The sequence below is a fragment of the Dama dama genome, chromosome 33 (genome assembly GCF_033118175.1).
Source record: "Dama dama isolate Ldn47 chromosome 33, ASM3311817v1, whole genome shotgun sequence".
Taxonomy (NCBI): Eukaryota; Metazoa; Chordata; class Mammalia; order Artiodactyla; family Cervidae; genus Dama; species Dama dama.
The window spans coordinates 30,601,490-30,625,074 of NC_083713.1; the positions used below are offsets into that span (position 1 = coordinate 30,601,490).

The 23,585-nt window shown below is 41.4% G+C and overlaps 1 protein-coding gene across 4 annotated transcripts in view; it reads right to left on the reverse strand.

The window, feature by feature from the left end:
* CERS6 (ceramide synthase 6) overlaps nucleotides 1-20,503 on the reverse strand; it is a 329,281-nt gene extending 308,778 nt beyond the window's left edge. For all 4 annotated transcript variants that reach the window (XM_061135463.1, XM_061135465.1, XM_061135464.1 and 1 more), the window contains exon 1: nucleotides 20,205-20,503. In XM_061135463.1, coding sequence (XP_060991446.1) covers nucleotides 20,205-20,374 — 170 coding nt within the window. In that variant the 5' untranslated portion in view covers nucleotides 20,375-20,503. The remainder of the gene's footprint in view (nucleotides 1-20,204) is intronic.
* Nucleotides 20,504-23,585: the final 3,082 nt, after the last annotated feature.

Below are 23,585 nucleotides of genomic sequence, written 5' to 3' on the forward strand. Positions count from 1 at the left end.
CAGCTTGTGCTTCATCCAGCCCAGCATTTCTCATGATGTACTCTGCATATAAGTTAAATAAGCAGGGTGACAATATACAGCCTTGATGCACTACTTTTCCTATTTGGAACCAGTCTGTTGTTCCATGTCCAGTTCTAACTGTTGCTTACTGACCTGCATACAGGTTTCTCAAGAGGCAGGTCAGATGGTGTGGTATTCAACAAACTTACATCTCATTTATTTCAAACCCTGTCCAACTCACTGCTTTAGGCTTACTTAGCCAACAGAAATGGTGAGTCTGGACTTGCATTCTGAGAAGGTAACTGTACTCCAACTTTGCTTTGGAGTCTTGAGTTCACCATGCTAGAAGAACAAACATGACCCAAAGAAACATAAACTCCACCACATCAGGGGCAGGAGTCTGCAATCTTGAGAAATGTCTGCCTGATGGAAATGAGTCTAAAACTTGATTTATAAGCCAATGTACTTCACACTGATTTTCTAATGCCATGAAATGTTATGAATGAATAACTACTTAGCTAAGTAAGTAAGCGTTAGTCACTCAGTCGTGTCTGACTCTGTGACCCCACGGGCTGTAGTCTACCAGGCTCCTCTGTCCATGGAATTCTCCAGGCAAGAAGACTGTAGTGAGTAGCCATTCCCTTCTCCAAGGGATCTTCCCGACCCAGGGCTCAAACCCCGGTCTCCTGTATTACAGGCAGATTCTTCACCATCTGAGCCACCAGGGAAGCCCAACCACTTAACTACTTCTTATAAACTTATGGTGTTCCAGCTCAAAACCTTGGACATAACTTCCAATTAGTACATTTAATCACCCATGAGTTTTTCACTAAAATATCACTTCAAGCCTTATTTTTGTACAATCATTAAATTTAGTCACTGAATCTAAATTTATGGTCTTCCTTTACTTATAATTTCACCAACTCCATAACCCATATAGCTTTGAAGCTATACATTCAAAAATGTTTTGAAAACATAATAAATTCCACAATGTAAAATTCATTCTCTAAGAGCTACTTTTAAAAAGTCACCCTATAATGTCTTTTTAGACAACAGATGCATTTGCAAGTATTTAAAAATGATGTGTCATAATATCTGAAATTTACTTTGCATGGTACAGAAGAAAATAAAATATATATATAGAGAGAGAATAAAATGTTAATCATTGAATTTCAGTAATGCAAGTGTTCATGGCATTTTTTTTTAGCTATTCTGTATATTTGAACATTTTCATAAAGGTCTATAAATTTTAATATATGCTATTCTAAATGTATAAAACATAACTTTTTCTTAAACAGAAAGGCATAATGAGACAATATGATGACCAGAGGTAGGATGGGGTGGGCAAACAGCTATACTGAAAAATAACCTAGTTGTAGATTTTAAAATTTCCCTTGAATTCTAGATTCTTAGTTACTTGTTGAATTTTGGTTACTTGGTGACTTGTTGAGTACAAATTTGTCTGCCCTCCGAATAACTTAATCATAAAGTGACTGCTCAAATAACAGATGATTAGAAAACTTCATATGAGGACAGATTTCCCTCATTCATGATTTCTTATACAAGGTGATAAGATTTAATATAATCTATAAATGACTTTTATTTCTTATAAAAGAATATAACAAAACACAATTGCCTTAGCTTGACTTAATAGGAATAGTGAGTGTTTTGTTACATTCTTTTATAACAAATGTTGAAAGGGGTATAAATGTATGAGATAAATGTTTTCTAAGCAAATGATTGTAGTAGATGTAAAAGGTCAATATAAACTTGAAGGAATTTCTTACTGCATTTTATGGCTTATTATTCTAATTTCTCAGGTAAAGGAAGACTAACAAAATGTCCTTTCATGGCAGATATTACTAAATTTTATTCTTACCCACAGCCCTAATTCTGTGAAACAGCATGTCAAAACAGCTATTTTCTTTACAGATTAGGACAATCTGTAAAAGTTACATCAAATTTGCAGCAGGTTAGATGGTGAAGAATCTGCCTGCAATGCAGGAGACCTGGGTTCAATCCGTGGGTAAGGAAGATCCCTGGAGAAGGGAATAGGAACCCACTCCAGTGTTCTTGCCTGGAGAATCCCATGAACAGAGGAGCCTGGTGGGCTACACTTCATGGGATCACAAAGAGTCAGGCACGACTGAGCACTAACACTTTCACTTTCACACTTAAGTCAGAGTAGGGTGGTTTCTCACACAGTGTTGGGTCAGCTGGTAAATTCATATGATTTTTCTTGAAAGATTCCAGCAGCATTTATTACAATTTAACTTTGTACATCTTCTGACCCAGCAATCTGACTTCTGTATGTTAGCTTAGAGTAACACACCTGAGTACAAGGAAGTCTGTATAAGAATGATGTTATAGCATTGTTTCTAATAGCATTCATAAACAAATAACCCCAAACAATGGGATGTTATCATCATATTATTATCATAGTGAAAAGAATAAAGTTGTCCTACATTCACCAACATTGGGAAATCTTCAAGGCATAATATTAAATAAAAACAGTTTCAAAACAGCACTTAGAGTATATCATTCATGTTTTAAACAAAAGTTATATTTCTCTGTGTGTGTGTGTGTGTGTGTATGAGTGTGCAGGTAAATGCACTGAAAAAGTTCTGGAAGAATATATATATCAACTATACATGCTGGACACATCTAGGGAGAACAAGGGATTGAGAAAACAGAGTGAAAATGGAAAATTGCTGTATTTTTTCTGCATTGAGAGTTTCCCAATGAGATTATAGATATATAAAACCAGGTAATTTCTTTAATGATTTTAAAAATGGAAGAGGTTTTATCATTTTAAATGCTCAAAAGATTTCAAATACTGGCTACTTTGTAGCATTATTAATCATTTTAGACACCAAAACATTTAAAAGTCCACAAACTAGAATTAATATATTAGAAATTAACAAATAGTTACTGCTGAGGTAATACTACACCACGAGTTCACAGTACGTTGTGCTATTACAGTTGTAAGAACTGGGGAAGAAAATTTAGAAGTTCCATTTAAAACTGGTGTGAAATCCCCATTGTCTCTAGAATGCATAAGTTGGAAGAATATTTTCTCCCACAGCTATCAGAAAAGCTCTGAAAGCTTTGTCCCTCACCTGCAGTGTCGTGGCCATGTGAACACTGAAAGATTATGAAACGGTAGTCACAGACTTTGAAGATTTTATCAATGAAATAAATTATTTTAAAAGAAAACCGTTCTATTATTCCATGAGTCCAAAAACAATAGATTTTAACCAAATTGATTTTAAGATACCCTCTTTATAAAAATAAGCAGAAAGTGATCTAATATTTGCTGTTTTTAGACTAAAAGACATGGGTAGGAAGCAGTAAAATCTAAGAACAAGAACTGCAAAATAATAAGAACCAGAAATCAAATGAAAAAGAATTACCCACAAGAACATAGGAAGACTTCAAACAAAAATGTTAAAGATATTGCAGGCTACATGATTGCTTAAAAAAAAAAAAAATGCCAAAAAAGAGAAATCAGGGTTGAGAAAGTGATTAGAAAACTGAAAAATAAAATTGCAAAAAGCAGTAGAACAGAAGGAAAAAATTATTTAAAAAATTAAAACAACATTAAGATCAAGATGACATAAACATGAGTGAAAGGGACACCTGGTTGGTAGGCTTGAGGGAAACTAATAAAACCATGTATAATAAAATATATTAAAAACAATGTACAAAAGAAGACTATGAAAGGCAGGCCAGGAAAAGCTAACATGTGTGTAACTGGTATTCCTGAAGAAGAAAAGAGAATATATTGAATAGAAGACACATCCAAAGATGGAACAGAAAAAAGCTTGCATTAAATAAGAAATATTTAAATTAAAACATACATGTTTTCATGGAGAAGGAAATGGCAATCCACTCCAGTGTTCTTGCCTGGGAAATCCCATAGACAGACGAGCCTGGTGGGCTACAGTCCATGGGGTCACAGAAGAGTCAGACACAACTTAGCGACTAAACAACAAACAACAAATACTTGTTTTCAAGGTGAGTATAATTTTAAAAACACAAAACACAGAAAGACTTAAAGGTATTAGTTTCCAAACAAGAGCTGTATTTCTATATCACAAGCAAACACTCAGTGTTCAAAGTATATGGCTTATTTAAATCCAAAGCCTGATTCCTTTGTCTCAACAAGTCTTAGGTCCTCTACATCCAAGCAACAGGACACAGAAACATTGCAATAAACATACACATTTATCCCCTGTTTAACATCAGTCATTTGTTTTCTTTTTAAAGACACTGAATTTTGTCCCTTTATCAATCCTTATAAAATATTCTCACTAATTAAGTAAATTAGGTGGGAAAGAAAAAGAATGTTTTCATTATGGTTCTTTCATTCACTTTCTCATATCTTCTTCCCATTCCTTTCTAAGCAATTTCTTTTATTAAATTTTATAGCCAACTATTAATCAAATTTTGCATAAATGCACACACACCTTTATCCAAGCATGTGTACAAACTTATTTTTTAACATTTAATTTATCTGGTTGCACAGGGTCTTGGTTGCAGCACACAGGACTTTTAGTTGTGGCATGCAAATTCTTCGTTGCATCATGTGGGATCTGGTTCCCTGACCAGGGATTGAACCTAGGCATCCTGAGTTGGGAGCCTGAGCCTTAGTCACTGGACCACCAGCAAAGTACAAACTTAACACAAAGAGAGGAAATATGGCTCCATGGGTGACCGCAAGTGCCAGAGCAAAGCTCATGTTTTCCTCTATAAGGAACCAAGACCTTAAGTGGAAGAATGGGTATAGGTATGCCGCATGGACTAGGAGTTACAGTTGCCTTTCATTTTCACACTGCAAATAATTTTTCTTTAATTTATAAAAGCAGTAAAAACTAATAGAGAAGATGCTACGATGCTAGTAATGTTCTATTTCTAAATCTACATTGATTAATGAACACATAAGTGTGTTTGCTTTGTTGTGATAATTCAGTGAGCTATAGGTTTTAAGTATACTTTTGTGCATGTTTCAGTATGTATGCTATAAAAAGCTTACATTAGAAAAATAAAGCACTTTTCTAACAATGCCATATAAACATTTGTTAAGCAAGTGATGATTGTGCATTTCAGTGTCAGATTTGCAGCAAATACTCATTAGGTTGGGCTTCCCAGGTGGCTCAGTGGTAAAGAATCCACCTGCCAATGCAGGAGACACAGAAGATGTGGGTTCAGTTCCTGCGTTGGCAAGATCCCCTGGAGGAAGAAATGCCAACCCACTCCAGGATTCTTGCCTGGGGAAATCCCATGGACAGAGGAGCCTAGTGGGCTACCGTCTGTGGGATCGCAGAGAGTCGGACATGACTGAGTGGCTGAGCAAGCACCCACACACCCATTAGGGTATTAGCTGAACTGGGGTTCCACCAAGATGGAATTTTAAGCCAAAGTCAGGGTGCGACGCTTCTTTTTGTTGTACACACCTGGCGGAGAGTCCCTGCCTCCCTCCCTCCTTTTCTCCATCTCTCTACTCTCTCTCTCTCTCTACCTCTCACTCTCAGTCTCTCCACAAATCTAAACACTCCTCAGGACCAAAAGGACCATGTTTACTTTCACCTGCAAAGATAAGTATAATCTGTGTCAAATTCCAAAATGTATCACCATACACTATATACTTTAGCAGTTCCCAATCAGAGCCGTTTCTGGACTCTTCTAGATTGGCTTTTAAAATAGAGCCATAAGAAGTTTCTGGCAGCTAAGTGCATCCAATTCAGAAAAGCTTTAGACAATCTGAAAGGACTGGATGTCCTCAGATTTGACCCGAGTAGAGACTTAGATATTGGCTGGGAAAATGGAAAGGAGAGAAAGTTCTCCTTTTAACGCAACATTTTTATCTCATCTTCAACTCTGAGAAATGGGGAAACTGCTTGCCAAACAATTGTTTTATAATTCTGGAACTGAATTGTGCTCATGTTCAGTCATTATCTGACACTTTGCAAATGTTGGGACTGTAGCCCACTAAGATCTTCTGTTCATGGGATTTTCTAGCCAAGAATACTGGAGCAGGTTGCCATTTCCTCCTCCAGGGGATCTTCCCAACCAGGGATTGAACCCACGTCTCCTGTGTCCCCTGCATTGTAGGCAGATTCTTACCCCACTGAGCCATCAGGGAACCAATTTTATTTCTTCTGTTTCCAACCGGAAAAAAGTCTATAGACATAAATTTATTTTTGAAACCAGAAAGAATATTTATTCCATATGACTTATTTTTTAAAGACACCAAAAAATTAAAGGCAGTACAATGGGAGGTGATCGCTCTTATTAACCATCCTTTATAAGTGAATCTGGCTCAAACTCACTATTATCCTGGGAAATGAGTTATAACAGAGATCCTGGTAATCAAGGCTCATGATCAAAAAATGAGGGAGTCAACCAAGCAGGTGATTCAGGCTACCCAGGCTACCTTCAATTTGAGGCAGAGGAGGGTGTGAGCAAGAGAGAAGTAACCAGAGGACGTGGAATTACTAAGTGAAAGGGAGCCAGCAATTAAAGAAGTGACACACCCTGGTTTTAAATTGACGACGAGCTATCCTCTACCCAATCGTCTACAGCCTGACTCTATGCCAAGGTGTGGCAGGCTGGGAGGCATGGGCCACAGCTCAGGGACTGATTGTGGCAAGCCTCCCTCCTGCTTAGAGATCCAAGACAAGAGCCTGCCTCTGAGGGAGGCAAAGTCAGAGCACTGGAGTTTCCTAACACTTCCCTCATTTGACTCTAAGATACAGTTCACTGCAATGTTTTTTTAGGAGCCCGGCTCTTTCAAATAAACCACAGGTACCTACCACTACCAAAAGAGAGTTTTATACTTTGTAAAACTCAACAAAACCATGAATAAAAAATGCACACACAGAAAACCACTAGATTGCCCGAACACTCCTTAGAAATAACTGCTGGTTGACAACCACCACCTGTATATCTATTTTTGCTCTCTTCCCCAGTTCCTCTGCAGATTCTGCAAGCAGCCACTTCAGTGTGGGTGTTTAACAGGCACTAGGGTGAAAGTGGGAGGAAAGTAAAACTGGGTGCATGGTTTCAGTAACACGGAACAAACTAGCTCAGGAGCAATTAGCCCACTAAGAAGGGGTCCGGGCTGTCTGCAGAGTGATCTCTGCTCTCAGAGCTCCAACCCATGTTCAACGGGGACCCCTTCAATCACATCTTCTTTTTTTAAGCCATGAAATGTGGTACATTGACAGTGGGGCAGGCAACACATCTCAAATCATCCAGATGCTTCTTCCTACAACCAGCCTCATTCACCTGCAGGGAGAGGCAGAGTAGCCATTTTTGTTGTATCAATAGAAACACCCCTGGCCGGTGACCAGACCAACTTAGGCGTAACAGAGCAAACAATCAGGTGGTGTGACCAACCTGATTTTCAGGTCCAGTTTTTCCTGGGCTGAAGCGTTTGCTGGGATAGCTCCAGAAAAAGTGGGCTCAGGGGTATCATCCTACAATGGCCTTGTGAGCATCCCATAGCAGCCACACTCTCCCAGGACCTAGCCCTGGGTGGGTGGTGAGGGCAAGTTACTTCATTTATTTCTATAGGCTTTGGTGTCCTGATACAGAAAGTGGGAGGTGGAGATTGCTGGCTTTCCCAGAATTTCTCAAATTGTGGTTTTCAGAACATCTGTGCCCTAAAACAGCATCTGGAAGTGGTGTTCTAAGAAGTGGGGGGAGAGGTGGTGGGGCTAATTTTTCACTCTATCAATTCTATGTTTAGGATCGGCTTTACATGGTGCTAAGAAAAAGCAGACCAACTTTTAGTCATTTTTATTGTTTTCTTTTAAATCTGTTGGTAGGTAATACAGCCCCTTACTGCTGCTACCCAGGGAAGACCTCTCCCACCCCCAACACCCCCCTCGACGTTGGTGCCACACTGGTGTGTAACACATGACTAACTCAACTATTTTTTAATGAATGAGTTTTCCTTTTTTTCCCTAAGTGCAAAGTCAATGACACTGTTTAACTATTACTGAATTAAAATTGAGGCAGTTCTTGATAATTTGTCATTCTAGAGCACTGTAGTTTCCTCTTTGCCTTACTTCCTCATTTAAAAGACAGGGGAGGAGAGGGTGAGATGTATGGAAACAGTAACATGGAAACTTACATTACCACATGTAAAATACATAGTCAACGGGAATTTGCTGTCTGGCTCAGGAAACTCAGACAGGGGCTCTGTATCAACCTAGAGGGGTGGGATGGGAGGGAGACGGGAGGGAGGTTCAGAAGGGAGGGGATATATGTGTACCTATGGCTGATTCATGTGGAGGTTTGACAGAAAACAGCAAAATTCTGTAAAGCAATTATGCTTCAATAAAAAATAAATTAATAAAAAAGAAAGACAGCCCACCACAAATTTTATATTTGCTCCTCTTAAGATGTCCTCTATCAGTGCCTTAAAGAATTTAACAGACGTGTTAAACTATTTACAGGGCAAATCGTATATTTAAGAATGAAATGTTTAAGCTGTGCAGAGCGGGAAAAGTGCCTCGAGTAGAAATGAGGCATAAATCCCTTCTGAACTAATTTGGCCGGCCTAGGTTTGCCTCATTCATACCAAAGGAAGTTCAAATTTGGGGGTGTAGAGTTGTTTCTCTTAAGGAAAAAAATACATATATTTAGTATGTTTAGCTAACTTTGAACGTGTGCATCTTCACAAACATGATCCCAAAGACCCTAGAATGAACTTCTTTCTTCTTAAGGATAAAATTAAGATAATCTACGAGAGTTAAAATTCTGAAAGAAATAATAAAGGTCATTCCCAAGGCTTTCCTTTCTCTGGAAGGCTCTTATTAGGGAAAAAAGAAAAAGAAAAAGTATTTCTGAGCTGTCTAAATAGTAACACATCTCAGCAAAGTGCATGACAGACAAGTGTGAGGTGCATAAGGCCCAGCTCTTCACTAAGAGACTGGGATTATTTTCAGCCAACTACAACTGGAAGAATCAGAATGCTCCTTGGAGGGGAAAACGAGAGAGAGAGAGAAACAGGAGGACTAGGAAAAGTAAGTCAAAGGACTACACCAGCAACCCCAGCCTGTGAAAGCAAGAATGCAGTCTGACATCCTCATTCATGGCATAAAGATAACGCCAGTAAAAAGTTTCAGACACCTCACAGTGAAGTCTCATTGCTGGAAACCAGGGTTCCAACAAGCAGTCAGAAAGCAACTGTGTGTTTGTGTGTGTGAGAGTGTACACGTGTGTGTACGTGTGTGCATGCACCTTCAGTAAACCCAAAGAACAAATAATTACCACCTCCATGAACTAGGCACTGCCCTAAACACAACGCATGCATGCTTTATCTTATTTAATCTTCACAACCCTAAGAGTTTCAAGGGAAAACTGAGCATGAAGAGATGAAGCTATTTGCTCCTAAATCTGTGGCAGCAAAAAAGGTGGCATGGCCAGAATTCAGCCTAGGTCTTAAATCAATATAAATGGTGAATTTGATGTTTGCTATTACCATTGGTTGAATACCTAGCCAGTTTCCCCTGGAGACCATATGCAATAAAAAACTGACCCTGGGGCCAGATGGAGCAGTGGGATATAGACTGGGATATTTGCATACGGCATCTGTCCACTGAAAGGCAGTTTCCAGAGAAAACTCCATCCAGTGGAAGTCCATCTTCCTGGGCTTTCTCTCAAGGCAGAGCCCTCTGAGAAAACTTTAAGCTGTAAGTGGTACACAGCTGCCCATCACCCATCTCAAATCCTACCATGAGAAATAGTCTTCTGCCACCCAAGCAAGTCCCTGACCTACAATCCACTATTAACCTTAGAGAATAAAAAGTTAAGATGCATTCTCCCCACTAAATAGGCATTGTGTTGAAGAGACTGAAGCTTCTATGCCTGTTTAAAACGGCAAATATTTACTCTTTAACAGAACTAGTAAATCCTTCAGTTCCAGGATCACATACATAAAATGGTTCCACTGCCTCTATAAGCCACACCATCTCCCCACAGGTACATCCAACACATGAAATCATGTTACAGAACATTATTTCTTCTCATAGTATATACTGTAGTGTACTATGTTATCAATTATTTTTTTACACAATGTATATTTTTAAGAACCAGCTGAGTCCCCTTTAACTACATTTTCACAGACAGTCTTCCAATATCACAAAGTAGGCACACTCCCCAGTTTACAAGTGAGAAGACCAAATTTCAGGGCATTCTGTCCACTACTGAATAACTGAGAAGAGGCAGTGTTTGAATTTAAACCCAAGTTCCACAGTCTTTCCGATATCCTACCCATTTTCCTTTTAATTCTCGTGGGGAATATACATTTCTAATGAAGTCCTATAAGTGTATACAACAGTAACAGAATTTAAATGTGGTTTCACTCTGGAGTGTATCCATGCACTCAAAGATATCCATACTCCCACTGACAGACAAAGCCCTTATATTCTCTTAATCTCCAGCATGCCTAAGTGACTGGTTCTCAGTTTTCCTTTACTCAAACTATTGTGTCCAAAACTGCCACTCTGGTTAAAGCACCAAGTCACTTTATTTTGCTTTGAAATGGTGATCTATTAAGACAAAATCTACAGAGCCACTCAGACTAGCTGGCAGCTTGGACTCTGATACTTGCTAAACCGTGTCCCTAAGCAAGATTCTAGATGGTTCTGTTCCTCTTCCCCACTCTTAACTCTGTGTTGCTCTTCTGCTCTCTAAACTAAACTTCCCTGTCTTTTAAAAGGATCTGTAGCAATGAGGGGAACTTGCCCAGTGGTTCACTTGGAAAAGAACACACCTGCCAATGCAGAAGATGTGGGTTCAACCCCTGGTTCGGGAAGAGCCCCTGGAGAAAGAACTGGCAAGCCACTCCAGTATTCTTGCTGGGAAATCCCATGGACAGAAGAGCCCGGTGGGCTACAGTCCGTGGGGCACAAAAGAGTCAGACTTCGTGACTAAACAACAACAGCAGCAATGAGCAGCAGAAGGAAGGAAAGGGGAGAGGGGAAGAGACAGAGAGAAGTAGAAAGAGAGGGAAAGGATGGAAGGAAGGAAGCTGGAATGGAGAAAAGAAGGAAGAAAGGGGAAAAGATGGAATGGAAGGGAAGGAAACGAAAGAGAAACAATAAAAGGCAAAAATAAATGAAGAAAGGAAAGAAAAGGGGGGGGAAAGGAAGAGAGGAAGGAAAGAATCGTAATCACAGCTTCAGGACAGCAACAACAGCTTTGTAACCAGAAAACCTCAAACATAAGATGTGACATTTATATAGACATGAGCAAGTCACAAACGTGATTCCTAGGTCACTAAGTGGCCATAAAAGGCCATCTAGTAATGGACTGCATCTTCCCTGCAATGAAAAACCATTTGAGTATCTCCAACCCAACACCTGCCAAAAACAACCCGCACAACCCAATTTTGATGTAACAAAAGCAAAAGCAGGAATAGGAAGCAGGAGTGGTCCACAAGAAGTTCATTTTGAAGGCTAGCAGTGAGGAAGAGAAAGTTCTCTTTAAAAACAACAAAACCTTCCCAAAATACTCTCATAAATGAATCATGGAAAGCAGTGTTTTGTACAATGATCGAACATTAATATAAACTTTGAAAACTACTTTTCAATAATATGTACCTGCCACTGCTTGCAATCAATTGCTTGCAATAATCATTGCTTGCAACCTGCCCTATAGTAGATAGCATTTAAGCAAAACCATGTTCAAATTTAACGTCTGCTTACAGAAAGGGTGTGAAGTTAAATCGAAAACTAGGGAGAAAGATCAGAAATCTGCTCTTCTTCCACTGCAAAAGCTTCCTACCAGAGGAAGTATCTCTGGCCTCGGCCACCTGCCTTACTAACAATTTATCCTATCACATTGGTTTGCTTTCAGTGGAGCATGAAGTGAAAGAGCATAAAGTAGAAGGCCTCTACTTTAGTCATAGGGATCCTCTGAAAATGTACAGTGTGCTTTTCCCAAAGACACTTTGCTCTCTTTTTCTGAACAAGCCAACAAATGGACTGAAGCAAGGGGTTTGGCTGAAGGGCCTTCCAAAAAGGTCCAGGATACTTGAGTGCTCTCTGGCCTTCAAGCTTCCTTCCATCACCCCTTATGGAAGTGATGTTTATTCCTAAATAGAAAACTGTCAAGTCTAGAAAATGAAACCAGGTATTTCTAGTAAATGACTTTTTCTTTTAGTCAGTGAACTATCTTTATATTAGCATTTTGCCACCATCATCACCATCATGTATCTCCAGAAAAATTCTTATTGCAAAACTGAAACTCGGTACCCATGAAACAATAACTTCCCTCCAGCCCCTGGCAACCACCATTCTGCTTTCTGTCATTATGCATTTGACTATTTAGGTACCTCATATAAGTGCAATCTTACAGTGTCTGTCTTTCTGTGACTGACCCATTTCACTTAGTATAAGGTCTTCCAGGTTCATCCATGTTGTAATGTGTTAAAATATACCACATTTTGTTTATCCATTCACCTGTCAGACACCTGAGTTGCTCCTAGCTTTTAGCTCTTGTGAATAATATTGCTATGCTCATGGGTCTGCAAACATTTCTTTGAGACTCACATTTCAATTCTTTCAGGCATATACCAGGAGTGGAATTGCTGGACCACACAATAATTCTATTTTTAGTTTTCTGAGGAACCTCCATATTGCTTTCTACAGTGGCTGTGCCATTTTACACTCACACCAACAAGGCGCAGGGTTCAATTACTCCACACATTCTTTCTTTCCTGTTTTGTTTTTTAATAGTAGCCATCCGAATGGGTGTAGGATGATATCTCATTTTGGTTTTGATCTGCATTTCCCTGGTGACTCAGCTAATAATTTGCTTTTATCCAAAATTCCGAGAAACAATATAAAGTTGTTTAGGCTCAATCTCTTGAGTTTTCCTTCATAAAAACCCATTCATTCTTAACCCCTGAAACTTCTTCCAAGATCTTTCTCTCTGTCTCATCCTCCACAGTAAACTCAGGATATTATCTACTTCATTCTTTTGCATTCATCCCTTCCAATGTCTAGAATTTGAGAAACTTCCTTCCTTATGATGATGACTTAGGTTGTAGGGGAGAGTCAGTAAGCAGAAAGAAATGAGTATAAGCACATGACTAGAGAAACAGATCAATACAAGATCGTTCTGATTTTTTAAAAATCTGAAGGCCACCATTTCCTACCCAAAATGTTAGGAAGTTCATCCCAGTAGAAAAATACACATGAATTCACAGAAAGTGAAATACAAGTGAGCCTTCCTCAGTGATCCATGCAAAGAAATAGAGGAAAACAATAGAATGTGAAAGACTAGAGATCTCTTCAAGAAAATTAGTTACCAAGGGAATATTTCATGCAAAGATGGGCACAATACAGGACAGAAATGGTGTGAACCTAACAGAAGAAGAAGATATTAAGAAGAGGTGGCAAGAATACACAGAAGAACTATACAAAAAAGACCTTCATGACCCAGATAACCATGATGGTATGATCACTCACCTCGAGCCATATATCCTGGAATGTGAAGTCAAGTGGGCCTTAGGAAGCATCACTACAAATGAACAAAGCTAGTGGAGGTGATGGAATTCCAGTTGAGCTATTTCAAATCCTATAAGATAATGCTGTGAAAGTGCTGTATTCAATATGCCAACAAATTTTGAAAGCTCAGCAGTGGCCACAGGACTGGAAAAGGTCAGTTTTCAACTCAAACCCAAAAAAAGGCAATGCCAAAAAATGTTCACACTACTGCACAACTGCACTCATCTCACACGCTAGCAAAGTAATGCTCAAACTCTCCAAGCCGGGCTTCAACAGTACATGAAACATGAACTTCCAGATGTTCAAGCTGGATTTAGAAAAGGCAGAGGAACTAGAAATCAAATTGCCAACATCCATTGGATAATCGAAAAAGCAAGAGAGTTGCAGAAAAACATCTACTTCTGCTTTATTGACTAGGCCAAAGCCTTTGATTATGTGGATCACAACAAACTGGAAATTCTTCAAGAGATGGGAATACCAGACCACCTTACCTGCCTCCTAAGAAATCTGTATGCCGGTCAAGAAGCAACAGTTAGAACTGAAACAACAGACTGGTTCCAAATCGGGAAAGGAGTATGTCAAGGCTGTATTTTGTCACCCTGCTTATTTAACTTATATGCAGAGCACATCATGAGAAATGTTGGGCTGGATGAAGCACAAGCCAGAAGCAAAATTGCCGGGAGAAATATAAATAACTTGAGATGTGCAGATGACACCACCCTTACTGTAGAAAGAAGAACTAAAGAGCCTCTTAATGAAAGTGAAAGAGGAGAGTGAAAAAGTTGGCTTAAAACTCAACATTCAGAAAACTAAGATCATGGCATCGGGTCCCATCACTTCATGGCAAATAGATGGGGAAACAATGGAAACAGTGAGAGACTTTATTTTGGGGGGCTCCAAAATCACTGCAGATGGTGACTGCAGCCATGAAATTAAAAGACGCTTACTCCTTGGAAGGAAAGTTATGACCAACCTAGACATCACATTAAAAAGCAGAAACATTATTTTGCCAACAAAGGTCCATCTAGTCAAAGCTATGGTTTTTCCAGTAGTCATGTATGGATGTGAGAGTTGGACTGTAAAGAAAGCTGAGCACCTAAGAATTGATGCGTGGTGTTGGAGAAGACTCTTGAGAGTTTCTTGGACTGCAAGGAGATCCAACCAGTCCATTCTAAAGGAAATCAGTCCTGAATATTCACTGGAAGGACTGATGCTAAAGCTGAAACTCCAATATTTTGGCCACCTGATGTGAAGAGCTGACTCACGGGAAAAGACCCTGATGTTGGGCTTTCCCAACATCATTGAAGGTGGGAGAAGGGGACAACCGAGGATGAGATGGTTGGGTGGCATCACCGACTCCTTGGACATGAGTTTGAATAAGCCCTGGGAGTTGGTGATGGATAGGGAAGCCTGGCGTGCTGCAGTCCATGGGACTGCAAAGAGTAGGACACAACTGAACGACTGAACTGAACTAAACAAATATTTGTGGAAAGTTCATCATGAATAACATAAAACACACTCACATTACAAGAATAACATCTCTTCAACTTTCAAATAAAAAAAATTTTCTTCAAATAATAATAATATGCATGCTAATAAGAAAATACAAACAAATATAATCTTTCCTGACACCAATTTGATGATTTGTATCTATCAAGAACACTAAAACATTTATCTTTGGACTTAGAAATACCACTTCTAGAAAACATTCCTTAGGAAGTCATTAGTAATTAAAAGGTTTATACACATCAACTGGAAACAGCCTAAATATCCAATAATAATATAGGGACTAGTTAAATGAATTATGGTATATCCATAGCACAAAATAATGTAGTCAATGAAAATACTTTTGAATAAGTTTAATGACATGGAAAATGTTGAGATTATATCATTAAATGGCAAAAGAAATTTCTCTCTGTTAGTTCTAGAGACTGGAAGTCTAAGATCAGGGTGCCAGCAAACAGACCTGGTGTCTGGTGAAGTCATCCTTCCTGCTTCACAGACAGCCATCTTTTACTGTGTCCTCATGATGGAAGGGGTGGGGGAGCTCTCTGGAGCCTGTTTTTTTCATAAAGGCACTAATCCCACACATGCAAGAAGATTCCACCCTCGTGACCTAGTTACCTCCCAAAGTTGCCACCTCCTACCATCATCACCTTGACACTTGCAACTTATGACTAAAGATGGCCACCTATGGATTTTGAGGGTACATAAAGATTCACTCCACTGCATTCTCCAGTCTTCTAAAATAAATCTGAAGATATAAGTGTTTTCATTATTAAGGTACATTATGGGAATATCCTTCAATTATGAAACTCACCTGGCATCCCACTTTTTCCTTACATTCACTCATACCTACCCTTTCCGCTCTAACCATCAAGAATACAGTCCCATTCATTTTTCTCTCTCTCCTCTCTTCTCTTCTCCTCTGTGGTCTCACCCAAGGCTATTGACAAGCCCAAGATATTAAGCAAACCCATAAGAAAAACTAATCCACTGGCCAGACAGTCCCTCTGATACAACTGAGACCTGTTGTTCTTTGAGGGTTTGGGGGCAACAGGTCATTGTTTGACACCTCTGGTGTCAGCCTCTGAAGAATGACAGTTCTCAGGTAGCTTAGCGCTTGGAAAACCAACCTGACATGAATGAGTTGCTCATTTCTCACCCAGCCATCACAAGAGGTGTCAGGTCTACTCTTCGTTGTTCAGCTGCTAAGTCGTGTCTGACTCTTTGCGACCCCATGGACTACAGCACACCAGGCTTCCCTGTCCTTCACTATCTCCCAGAGTTTGCTCAAACTCATGTTCACTGAGTCAGTGATACCATCTAACCATCTCATCCTTTGGCTCTGGGATCTAGCTAAAAAAGTTCTAAGGAAAGAGAGCAATTGCTTTCTCTGGGGAATATTCTTTGTTGGTTATGCTGAAATAGTATAGCTTTTTGGAGCACAAATGATAACAGCCCAAATGATTCCTTTAACTCAACCCATAATTTAAAAATATAAGAAACAAAACCATTAGCTAGGATATTTGTATGTATGAAAAATTTTCTTTATTCTTAGATGACTTATTACTACCTTCAAAAAAAATAACATTTAGCCTGGCTTAAAGTTTCAAGAGATAACAATTAGTAAACTTCAAATATTATAGCATTCCTATAGGAGAAATCAGATGACTGCGAATGTGCAAGTAACCTTGGATTACAAAGGCCATCAACTTCACTGCACAAAAGAGAAAATAAGGGAGACAGAAATTAGGTGGCCACCCCAGTGTGAGGTAAGTTTGACTAGAATGCACATGTTCTGATTCTCAATAAGTATTTTCTGTGTCTCTCTCCTAAACCCACAAGGAAGAAAATGCACTAGCATTACCTTTTATAACAGTAACACAAAAATGTCTTTATTCCTAAACAGAAATTCAGCAAAATTTTAATCCCACATTTATGAATACCATAATAGCACAAAAATGAGTTTAGAATAAGCATTTATTATAATTCCAGAGAATGGCTTATGGAGCCTAAATAAGTATTAAATCAAGAAAATTCATCAAATAAATGATGCTATGTTATTAAATAACATTTTGTTCCTTGTCAACAAGCCAACAACACAATATGACAGAATACACTACAATTTTCATTCTACAAGAAACTTCTAGGTTTTTTCTGTAAACCACAGATATTTTACTCAGGTAAGCAGGTAATATCTAAGGCTATGCTAGAAACCACCAAGCTTTGGGTCATTCACAGACTCAGCCAGAAGTCACTGAATTTAGACTGCTCCATTTTTAACCAACCATGCCGGGTATTCACACTGTTATCCATATGGTGCTATAACATGGCATTGTTCTGGCCACTAGTGCCTTCACTGCCAACAACCCAACAGCGGGGGTGAAATTAAAAAGACAGGACTGCTCAGTTGGGCAAAGGCCAATTCAATTCATTCTTTAGTGTTTGTCTTTATAGAGAGAAATAAATAAGACTGAAGAGAATGAATTCAAATTCACAATTTTAGTCTCAACCAGGGTATTGAAGACTCCCATTTAATAGAAATCAAGGTCTTGGATAATTAGTTATTTCATAGGTATGTTCTCAGCTTCGAAATAAATGACAAAAGCATAAAAGGAAGAGAATCCTAGGGGAATTATTTTCTATTACAAATCATTTTATAAAAAGATTTCCAACCACCTTCTTTAAATCATATTATATATGACAGAAAACTGCAAAAGAAAAAGAAACATGCCCAGTGTGTTGGAAGGGTACCAAAAGTGAGCTGTGATAATGCCAACAGCATTGGCCAGTTAAGTTATACTGATTCAGGTCCTTGATGGGTGCTGAAAAGCAGGCCACAGGTTGGACACCAAAATGTGTCACTTAGGTTTGAGAAGAGGAGAAACATGCAGTACTTGAAATTCTGGATACAGCTGTACCCTTGAATTATCAGAAAAGTGAGAGAGTCCCAAATGGTTAAAGACAGAGTTGTCACTACTATAGGAAAAAGCAAAGTAGACACCATTCCAAAAGTCAGTAGCATCTTGTGGTATACGGGCCATCCTGGATTATTATATTGAGTATTAATCACAAACTTTCACTTTTCATATAGGCTATTAAATCACTTCTATTTGGATCAAGGGAATACAAGAAACTCACCAAGTCTCTACATATCAATATGAGGACAACTGCTGTGACTAACAGTTGAAGGCAGCTGACCCCCTTGTGTAAACTGTAAGTCATGGGATTGTCCAAAGGAAGAAAAAGATGTTCAGGAAGAGGAAAAATGAAATTCCAGTTTCAACTATGAAATTAACTTTTATTTAAAAAAAAAAAAAAAAGGCAGAAAAGGGCAACGTACAAAGCTCTCTCCATTCTCTAACAAATGTATTTCTTCAACCAAACGAACAGCCTGGAATCAGCTTTCTGCAGACAGGTCAATAGCTGACATGCTTGTTTTTCAAAACATAAGACTATACATCTCTTTCAAATGCATTAGCCAGCTAAAAGTTAGCATGGCCTGGATTTATCAGCCAGGATTGATCAGACGTCATTCAGCAACTGTATGGAGTCCCTACTATGTGTGGTCACAGAGCAACTGGCTGCTCCCCACAGGCTCTTTTTGGAGAGACTGCAAGTTCAGATATGAGTTCCCATTTTCTCTAAGTAAACATCTGCTCTACAAGCAACTCGAACCTGCAAACACACCCACTTTCTCACTGTAAGTCTCAGCACAGGATAGGATCAAAGAGGGCATCCGTGCTAGAGTCCAATCATTTGAAACAGGTCTTTAAGTCTGTTCCTTTGTGCATGTTAATCTCTGCAGGTGAAATAGCTGATTTAGTTCTCAAGCAACAATAATGTCCCTTGAAAAATACACCTTCCTGAAACAAAAGATACTTATTGTTCCCCTGAAGTACAGTCTGTTGCCATTTCCAGCAACAAATGACACAAAAGAGAAATTCTGCCATTTGTGCCACTCAAGAGTGGCTTAGGACAAATAGAAATACCAAAAAAAAAAAAAAAAAAACAGAAAAAACCAGAGCAAAAGCTTAAAAAACAAGACCAAGATGAGTTGGGGGCAGGAGAGGAGAGGTGAAGTCTAAGAGAGAAGTGGAGTCTATACTCAGTGATCTGAGTTCAGCCTCTACTGATGAACGGAGGGCGGGGGAAGGGAGAGAAAGGGTAGGTAACGTTTTCAGTTGAGAAAAAGAAGCGTGTGCTGCTGTCCCGGTTTTGTTTCAATAGCACCCCGGAAAATGCATGGCAGGCAAAATCTAATTTGGTTAACTAAGATTGATTCAATAAGTAACACAAGTTTGTTTATGACACAAAGGAGTTATCCAAAATATGGCAATTCTTTAAAACTATTTGTGTTCAGGTATCAAATTAAAGTTTATGGTTATTCATAGGAAACATTTATCGATTTACTAACACCCTTTTGTAGGCTGTGCACCCGTCCCGTCCTCTTTTAAAAGAAATCGCTAATGGCCCAGAGTCCTGGAAACCTACAAACGATTGTCGCCTATTTCCCAGCACTGTGGTCTGATACTCAGTGTCCCTGATGGAAACCAAACAGCTGCCAGAAGCCAGAGTCCCTGGAGAAATTTCCGAAGCCCAGTCCTGGCAATCCGTGGGCCAGGGTGAAAGCATTTGGAAGCGAGCGCGGTTCTTCCGCCCTCCCGGCCGCGCGTCCGTAAACGTTTCTGGCTGTCAGGTGAGTGGCGGCAAGGCTCGGCGGGGAAGCCTCTCCCGGCAGCGCGCCGTGATCACTCGGCAAAGAGGGACAATCCCGGCGGAGTGCAGCGTGTCCCGCGGTCGGCCGTTGCTCACCTTTGTTCGCCCGCCCTCTCCGGTAGGAGGACAGCGCGGATCCAGGAGGAGTGCGGGGGGCTTCCCCATGCTCCCCGGGCCCTCTCCGGCGCCCCGAAGGGAAATTCGGAGACTAGCCAGACCCTCTCCGGCTCCCAGAACCTCAACCGTGCCGAGGGGTCAGCAACCCCTTCCAGAACACAAAGGTTGGAAGGCGTGAGCGCTAGCGCTGGGGGCGCGGGTGCGTGCGCCAGAGAGCACGCGAGTGTGCGTGTGCGCGCAAGGATGTGCGGCTGTGTGTGTGTGTGTGTGTGTGTGCGTGTGCGCGCGCGAGGGTGTGCGGGTGTGTGTTGGGGGGAGGAGCGCTCCAGCTCTCCTTACCTCTCGAAGATGAGCCGTACCATTAACATGCAGAAGGCCAGGGGGAAGGCGAGATAGAGGTCCTCCGCCTGCGGGAAGGTGGCTTCCTCCGTGTTCTTCAGGTCCGCCCAGGTGACATTGTGCGGGAGCCAAAACCTCTCGTTCCAGAACCAGGCTAAGATCCCTGCCATCTTGCTTTGTCCACTCTTGTCCTGGGCTCCCGCGGCCCGCCGAGCCCTCCACGGCGCAGGGCGCCAGGGGATGCGCGCGCTGCTGGTCCGAGCCTGTGCCGCCGCCGCCGCCTCCTCCGCGGCCGCTGCTCTCGAAGGCTCGCGGCGAGCTCCGGTTCTCTCCTCCCTCTGGCCGCGTTGGGGGAAAGGAGCCGCCTCGCCTGTCACATGGCAGCCCGGGCCGCTGGCCCTGATTGGCTCGTCCTCGCGTCAAGCAGCGAGGCACACGCGGCCGGCTAGCCCACGCCCGGAGGGCAGGGCGCAGCCGCTGCGCCCTGGGCGCAGGAGCACCGCTCCCGGGAGAGCCGACTGGCCCTGCGGTCACCGGGCTCCGGAGCGGCGCTTAGGGTGGCGACCTGGGTCGGGCTTCCCGATTCCGCTCCGGTCCCCCGGGCTTGCTCGCACATGCTCAGAACACCGGCTCCGGCCCGACTGGAGTTTCAGGGAGATCTCAGTCGGCTTCCAGTGCGCCTACAGGCGATGGGTGGGGGGCAGGTAGTGTTCGGGGTAGCTCTTCAGAACCACCCTTGCGCCAAGAGAGAACGGCAAAAGGAGAAGTGGGGGCGCAGAGCGCAAAGGAGGAAGAAGTAGAGAGGAAAGTCACCCACTCCAGCGCTTGGAGTAGGAGGGGGGCGAAAATCAGGAACTAGGGCAGGATGGTTTGCCAAGAGTTGTCTGCCTCTACCTCGCCCGTCTTTCCCCATACCAGACCTTCCAGCCTGGTTTTACTCCCGCTCATCACCACAACCAGCTCCCCCAGGGAGCAAGGCCCTCTGTTTCAATTTATGACGTTGTGGGAGAAATTAGGCACTTAATTGCTGTTTGACAGTGATGGGATGATGTTGATGATGATAGCAACCGCAGCACTCTGTAAAACCAGCCCACAAAATGAATCTCTCAGAAAATGGCGCCAGACCATTTTTACTTGGTGCATCAGTAGAGAATCTCCACTCTGCTACTCCTTGGTTCTGCCTTTTGAATCGGAAACCTTTAAGGTGTTAAGACCCGTGAGACCGGACCCCAGGCACCTTGACTTCCACGATACATGTCCTCATTGCTACGGGAGCCACGTGTGGATCATCAGTTCAGTGGTACATGCAGACCTGGTTCCCTGGAATATTTTTGTGGAATTTTCTCACAAATATTCATTTCCTACTTGGTTCTGCTAGTGTAAGTTCTACTGGTTCTTTCCGAGAGGCAAATAAACAGACTCTCTTAATACACGTTTCTTTACCCTCCCGCCCCCTCCAGCTGCCCCGCTCTTACTCCTTCCTTTTAAAGCCCATCTCTAAAGGCCTGTATCTATTGCTTCCACTCTCTCCCCTCCATTCTCTTTTGGACTTCCCCTGGAGCAGTTGCACCTCTCTGCTCAAGGTCACCAGTGGTCTCCATGCTGCTAAACCCAAAGGTCAGTTCTCAACACCCGTATGGGGAACCTTTGGCCAAGTTCATTAGTTGCTGCCTTTGGAGACACTTTATTTTCTTGTTTTCCAGAAACCACATTCTTTCTGGTTTTCCTCCTACCGCCTGGGCACTTTTGCTGAATCTCCTTTCTGGTTTACTACTCACCTTTCAGCTCCTTAAAGTTGGTGTGGCCTGGGAGGCAGTCTTTTTCCCTCTTCACTTTTCTGTGTTCATGCGCTTGGTGATCTTATCCAGTGCCCTATATTTCAGTGCCATCTATGTGGCTTTCAGTGATGTAGTGATGGCTGCAAAATATCTATTTCTAGCATGAACTTTTCCTTGAACTTCAGACTCCTAAAGCTACTATCAAGTCAACTACTCCACTTGGATATCTAAGAGCCATTTCCTGTCCAGACTACTAACCTTCCCCGTAAGTTTTTCCTCTCCTGTTTTCTTGGCTCAGGCCAAAACCCTGGAGTCATCTTTCATCCTTTTCTCTCTCTTATCTCCTTTATAACTACTTACATATACTGTCAGCTCTTTTTTTTTTTCTAATTGATTTATTTATTTGGCTGTGTAGGGCCTTATTGCTGCACACAGGATCTACGATCTTCACTACAGCATGTAGCATCTTTAGTTGTGGCATGAGAACTCATAGTTGTGGCATGCAGGATCTGGTTCCCTGACCAGGGGTTGAAATCCAGGGCCCCCTGCATTGGGAGCACGGAGTCTTAGCAGCTGGACCACCAGGGAAGTCTCAGGTCCACCTTTAAACTATCTAAAGAATCACACTATCTCTCACCACCTCTTCTTGGTTCAAAGAACCAACTACCATCTTGGTTCAGGCAACCAACAGTTCTCTTCTGAGTTACTGTAGTAGCCTCTTAAGCCCCAGTTTCAACACTTATATACTTCTCCAGTCTATTCTCAGCCCATGTGATCCAGTTGAACCGGTAGGATAATCGAATCTGTGCTGAAAGCCATACTGCTTCCCCATTTCTCCCCAGTTAGAAGCCAAAGTCATTTCAGTGACCAAAGATAAGCATCTGCACGTTTACCTTTCTGACCTCGCTTGCCCTCCATTCTTTGTGAACAAAGAACAGTGTGCTTTGTTCACACTGGCCTCCCTGCCCTACCTGCAGAGCATTTAGCATGACTTCGAGCCTTCGTAATTGCTTTTCTCTGTCCCTGGACCTCTTCCTGCCGACTACCCATGCCCACTCTTTCTGTAATACCACTCATGTAGTGAAGAGTTCCCTGGCCACCCTAGTTTAAATCTGTAATTCTCACTCCCCACCCCTTCTCTTCTTAGTCAACTTTCTTAGTTTGTTTTCCTCTGAAGCATTTATCACCATCTAACACAATATATGTTTTACTGTTTTTTATTGGTCTCCCGACACACACACTAAATTGTAAACTTTTGAAAGAAAGATGTCTGTTTATTGCTGTTTTATCCCTAGCGCTTAAAATAATGCCCAGCACACAGCAGCTACTCAATAAACTATTGAATTAATGAATCAACACTAACCTCACAAAAATCTTCTCTAAGAGAGGGGAAAAGGTGAATAAAAAATAGTGTTAAATTTTGCATACTCATGTGAAGACTAGTGTGGGCATTAAAAGGGTGTGATCAGTTCTAAGATTGTGTCAGGGTGGTATTGTTGAGGTGAGTATTCAGGGAGTAGGTAGGTCCCCATTTGAGACCATGCAGTGAGCTGCTCATTATTACTGGTGACCTTCGAGAAAGATGCCTTTGCACCAGATGCAT